The 5000-nt window shown below is 48.6% G+C and overlaps 1 protein-coding gene across 1 annotated transcript in view; it reads left to right on the forward strand.

Moving 5' to 3' along the window:
- LOC134076455 (F-actin-uncapping protein LRRC16A-like) overlaps nucleotides 1-5000 on the forward strand; it is a 73022-nt gene that overhangs the window by 33194 nt on the left and 34828 nt on the right. The window contains exons 8-12 of the mRNA XM_062531523.1: nucleotides 182-255; nucleotides 419-494; nucleotides 3059-3163; nucleotides 3844-3932; nucleotides 4327-4421. Coding sequence (XP_062387507.1) covers nucleotides 182-255; nucleotides 419-494; nucleotides 3059-3163; nucleotides 3844-3932; nucleotides 4327-4421 — 439 coding nt within the window. The remainder of the gene's footprint in view (nucleotides 1-181; nucleotides 256-418; nucleotides 495-3058; nucleotides 3164-3843; nucleotides 3933-4326; nucleotides 4422-5000) is intronic.

A 5000-nucleotide genomic window follows, 5' to 3' on the forward strand; every position in this document is an offset into this window, starting at 1 on the left:
TACTACACTATCTACTGTAGGAATATACAGTATGGAAAATAGAAATATTATAGAATATCTATATTTAGTATCTATAGCACATAATCTTTCACAGAGGGAACTGTGGGAAGTTGTGTAAAATTAACATTTTATGTTAATTGTATCCCTGATTGGTTTTCTTGGTGTTGTCACATGAAAACAGGATGTAGACACAATCTATTTGACCCAAGACACCAGAGAGCTCAATCTTCAGGATTTCAGTCACCTGGAGAACAGGTAAAGTCCCCGTTTGTAGTTTTTACTTCCTCTTGCATGCACCTGTCAGTTAGCATATATCTTCAAACAGAAATGTGGATTAGAGTCAAGAACATGGCTGCAGGCCATCTTTTTAGGTGCTTTCCGTCTTCATTTTGTGCAATGTCTCGTCTTCTTTCACCAGGGATTTGGTGGCTATTATTGCAGTGCTGGAGTACAACCAGTGGTTCACCAAGCTCGCCACCAAGGATTATAAACTGGTGAGTTAATCTGGGTCTCGTGACTGACAGGCCTGGCAGGTTTACCTTTTTAGATGCACCGGTCACTCTCTCACTCACTCACAGAGCGCTAGTGCCACAGAATGCCAGCGGACAATCGTCTCAATTACAGCGCCTCAATTAAAGCTGTAGTCCCGGGCTGGACACACCGGAGTGTAGGTAGGAACGGGCAGGTGCCGGAGGAGATGTTATCGTAGTGTCACCGGTCAGCTGTCCGTCCTTCGGTCGGTGAGGAGGATTAGCCGGCCGCAGGAAGAGAGAGGTCAGCCAGAGGCTCAGGCGCTCCGGTGAGGAAAGTGCAGGTTCCGCTCAACCAGCTCCCATTCACTCGTCTCTCTCCGCAGGATTACGTCGCCATAGAAACCAGGAGTGTCATCTCCTCACACACACATAAATGGGCGGTGTTTAATCACTCAGAAGCCTGAAATTACCGTCGGTTAATACAATTTGACGAAATGTGTGTATAAAGTACAACGAAGCGATGTCTGTCGTGTTGTGAGCAAAATCCCTCATCAACAAAGTCCTGATGATTCCATGTAAAGGTGGAATGATGTGTGATACCCAGACTGGACACTGCATGGAATAATGGGGAATTCCAAGCTCAAAGCAGTGTACTAGTTGTATAATTAGATCAAGTGTGTGTGTGTGTGTGTGTGTGTGTGTGTGTGTGTGTGTGTATGTGTGTGTGTGCGCGCTTGTGTTTCTGTGTGTGTGTGTGCATGCGTGTGTGTGTGTGGCCCTTTTTGGCTACATAAACAACATTTTGTTCCGAGCCAGAGTCACTCGGGTCCCACAGATGCACCAGCTGGAGGAAACACTCAAAGAATGTGCGCGGCGGATACGAGGACGCTGGCGCTCCTGCCAACCTGTCCTGATTAATGCCGCCGGCATCTCTCCCAAATCCCCTCCAAACACACCGCGCACCTCATTATGGGGGTTTGAATTCCCGTCTTGGGATAAGAGAGTGTTGCAGGATAGGAAGAAAAAAACAAAGAAGGGATTTAGGTGAGGGTGAGTGTGTGTGTGTGTGTGTGTGTGTGTGGGGGGGGGGGGGGCGGGGAAGGTTGGCTGACAGAAAGGGAGAGTGAGAGCGGCATTAAATCGGGACCCAAATTGCTTTATCGGCAAGTCTAGTGGGTGATTCATTGGCACCAATTCAAATGTATTAAAGTGTGCAATGGATTAATGTGTGGCAATGAGCCAGTGATACTCATCTCCTGCAAGCTGTGACGGCCCCTGACGAGTCTCTCTTTGTCTTTGTGTGTGTCAGTGTGGGTGGCTTTGTGCTGGAATACCTTGTGTGAGAGAGAGAGAGAGGTTTTGTTTGTTTGTGTGTGTGTGTGCGCGTGAGAGTGTGTGTGCGTGTGCATGTGTGAGTGTGAGAAAGAGAGGAGTGAGAGAGTGGTTATTGTCCATTTGTTTACTGCATGACTTAGCTGTGTCACGGTTTCCACTCTTGTGCCAGAGCTGCTTGTTAGGGCGAACGCTAGCAATATCCACATACGGTGACACGAAGAAACAAAACTTAGACACAAACTGATACAGGCCAGAAGTCCAAAAATAACACGCAGAATTGGAAATAGGAGGTAATGAAGTGATTACCATCATGGGCATCAATAAAGGCAACAAATAAAAGAGGAACAAGACTATGGGGTAGAGATTCTAATGGGGAAATATCCATGGAGCCTCGCTCACTAATGCATTCTGAATGCTCCATTATTCTGTTGAGATGTCTCTTTGCCTCTGGTCAATGTGGTGTGTTTGTGTGTGTGTGTGTGTGTGTGTGTCTGTGTCTGTGTGCCTGTCTGTCTGCATGTATTCATATGTGTGTGTGTGTCGGTGTGTGTGTGTGTGTGTGTGTGTGAGCTGTGGTGTGTATCGGTGCCGACCGTCCTCCTTCACCGGCCCCCTCTCTCCACATTCCTCTGCGGACGCCCACACCACCGGTCCCGTGACCCCCCCCCCCCCCTCTCTCTCCTCGGGCCCGTTCTCTGCCCCGACTCCCTCCTGCTGCCCGCTGAGAGGCTGAGAGGACACTGCAGCAGAGCCTCCCCCCCCCCCCCCCCCCCCGGCACAATACTGCATTGTCATGCACTGGCTGGCAGCAAACAATTAGCCAGGCTAATGAAGAGACATAATAGGATGTTTATGGAGCATACAACAACATTTAAACAAGGGGCTAGTGGGGGGGGATGTGTGTGTGTCTCTGTGTGTGTGTGTGTGTTTGTGTGTGTGTGTGTTTGTGTGTGTGTGTGTTTGTGTGTGTGTGTGTGTGTGTGTGTGTGTGTGTGTGTGTGTGTGTGTGTGTGTGTGTGTGTGTGTGTGTGTGTGTGTGTGTGTGTGTGTGTGTGTGTGTGTGTGTGTGTGTGTGTGTGTGTGTGTGTGTGGCATGGCCTGGTTAGTTAGACGAGGATGTCTTTGCCAGAGCCGGAAGAGAGAGAGCTAGAGAGACGAGAGACGGGCCCAGCCGAGGAATTGGGTCAGAGGAGCTCGTCAGACTTAAATTTTTAATCTAACCCCAATTTATTTGTGTCTCTGGGCTCCAGCAGAACCCCTCGCCCCCGCCCCCCTCCTCCGGCTCCGGCATCCGGAGTGTTTTGACTACCCTCGGCCTTCCGGCCTCCACACTCTGCAACGGAACCGGTCCCAGAGTAACCAGCAGTCTCAGTCACAGCCACGCACACACACACACACACACACACACACACACACATATATGTACCACCTTCTTTCACACACGTCACTGATGGCAGAGTCACCACTTGGGGTCTTGGCGTCGCTATTTTTCCACTCTCACTCGGGTGTCCTGGGGCAACGTTTTTGATTTGGGGGGTTGAAGTCACATAAGGGGACATCACTGGGCTGGAGTTCTCCATCCTTTAGTAGGGTTTAGCGGGGCTAGCGGCTATGTCATGATGATTAGGCGCCGCTGTGGTCAGCGTGCCTGAGAACAGATCCCCGTGCCGTCCAAACCACTGTCTCCACGAAGTCGTTAAGTTCCGATCAAGTTCACACGCTGTGTATGGTTCCGTTCACAGTAACCTGTGTTACTATTGTTATTCTTACATTTATTCTCGAGCCGCAGTAACTTCCTTATTTCTTCCCTCCCCTTTTGTTCTCATCCTCCTTGCAAAAGCATGTCGTTAGCAACGCACCCTGTTTGTTTTGCGGTGAGGGCTGTGTGATAAATGCGTGTGCATGTGTGTGTGTGTGTGTGTGTGTGCGCGTGTGCATGCGTGTGTGTGCGTGTGTGTGTGTGTGCGTGTGTGCGTGTGGTCCTGGAGTTGTTCCTCTCGTGCTGAGCATGCTCTGTGTGTCCCGTCCCGTCCAGTCTGCAGACGTGTGCGAGCAGATCCTGAGGGTGGTGGCCCGGTCCAGTCGCCTGGAGGAGCTAGTGCTGGACAACGCCGGACTCAAGACGTGAGTTTGTGTCACACCTACTGTGCATCCCTCACATCACTCATCACTCACTTCTCTGTAAGATGGAAGCATAGCTGTTTTCCAACAGACCTGTGGTTGTCTCTGCTCTATACATGTTTATCACATTTGAATTCGGTAGTCTTCTTTAGCATGACAAATGCACTTTTATCATCAAAGCAGCTGTTTTGTAATGCAATCACAATATGTATATCAGATACAGAACATCAACACACACATCTCTCTCTCTCTATCTCTCTCTCTCACACACACACACACACACACACACACACACACACACACTCACTCACTCTCTCTCTCTCACCATCTTTGTTATTTTTTCTTTCTCTCTTTTTGTCCTTCTCCTGTCTGTTCTCGCTGTCTTTCTGACCTGAAGGGACTTTGCACAGAAGCTGGCTAATGCGCTGGCCCATAATTCCAACTCAGGGCTCCATACTCTAAACCTTGCCAACAACCCACTGGAGGATAGAGGTGAGTGCATTTAATTAAGCAACGCAGTACATGCCATTTTCAGTTTGGGTCTGTTAAATGCATACAGTAGAGTAGCATGTATCCTCAAATGTCTGATGTAGGTCTTTAGTGTGAAATATTCAGTTGTGTAGTACTGCAATTCATAACATTCATTTATGCTTAATGATATTCTTGATTTAAATTTCTAATTGATCTCATAAATGAGCTGAATATATTATATGGTGTTGCATCTAAGTTCCCACCCATCCATAAGGAATTTTAATATTTCATAATATTTCATCAGGCTCACCGGGAATTGTGCAACCGCAATTCTCCACAGATGCAGAATTGTCCCCAAAAAACTCCCCAGAACTAGTTGTGAAGTTTAAATCTTTCATGTGACAGTAAGAGAGCATGTGCCCAGCCCATGACTGCACACCCGTAGTAGCGCTCTCTCTCTTCATGTAACATGTATCAGACTGTCCAGGCCTCAGTCACCCCTGACAACAAAGGAATCCACTCTCCGCTGGGCTGCCAGCCCCTTTTGAGTCTGGACTCAGTATGAAAACCACCTCTGCAGAGAGAAGGGTGGGGAGGGGG

This window comes from Sardina pilchardus, chromosome 3 (assembly GCF_963854185.1).
Source record: "Sardina pilchardus chromosome 3, fSarPil1.1, whole genome shotgun sequence".
Classification (NCBI taxonomy): Eukaryota; Metazoa; Chordata; class Actinopteri; order Clupeiformes; family Clupeidae; genus Sardina; species Sardina pilchardus.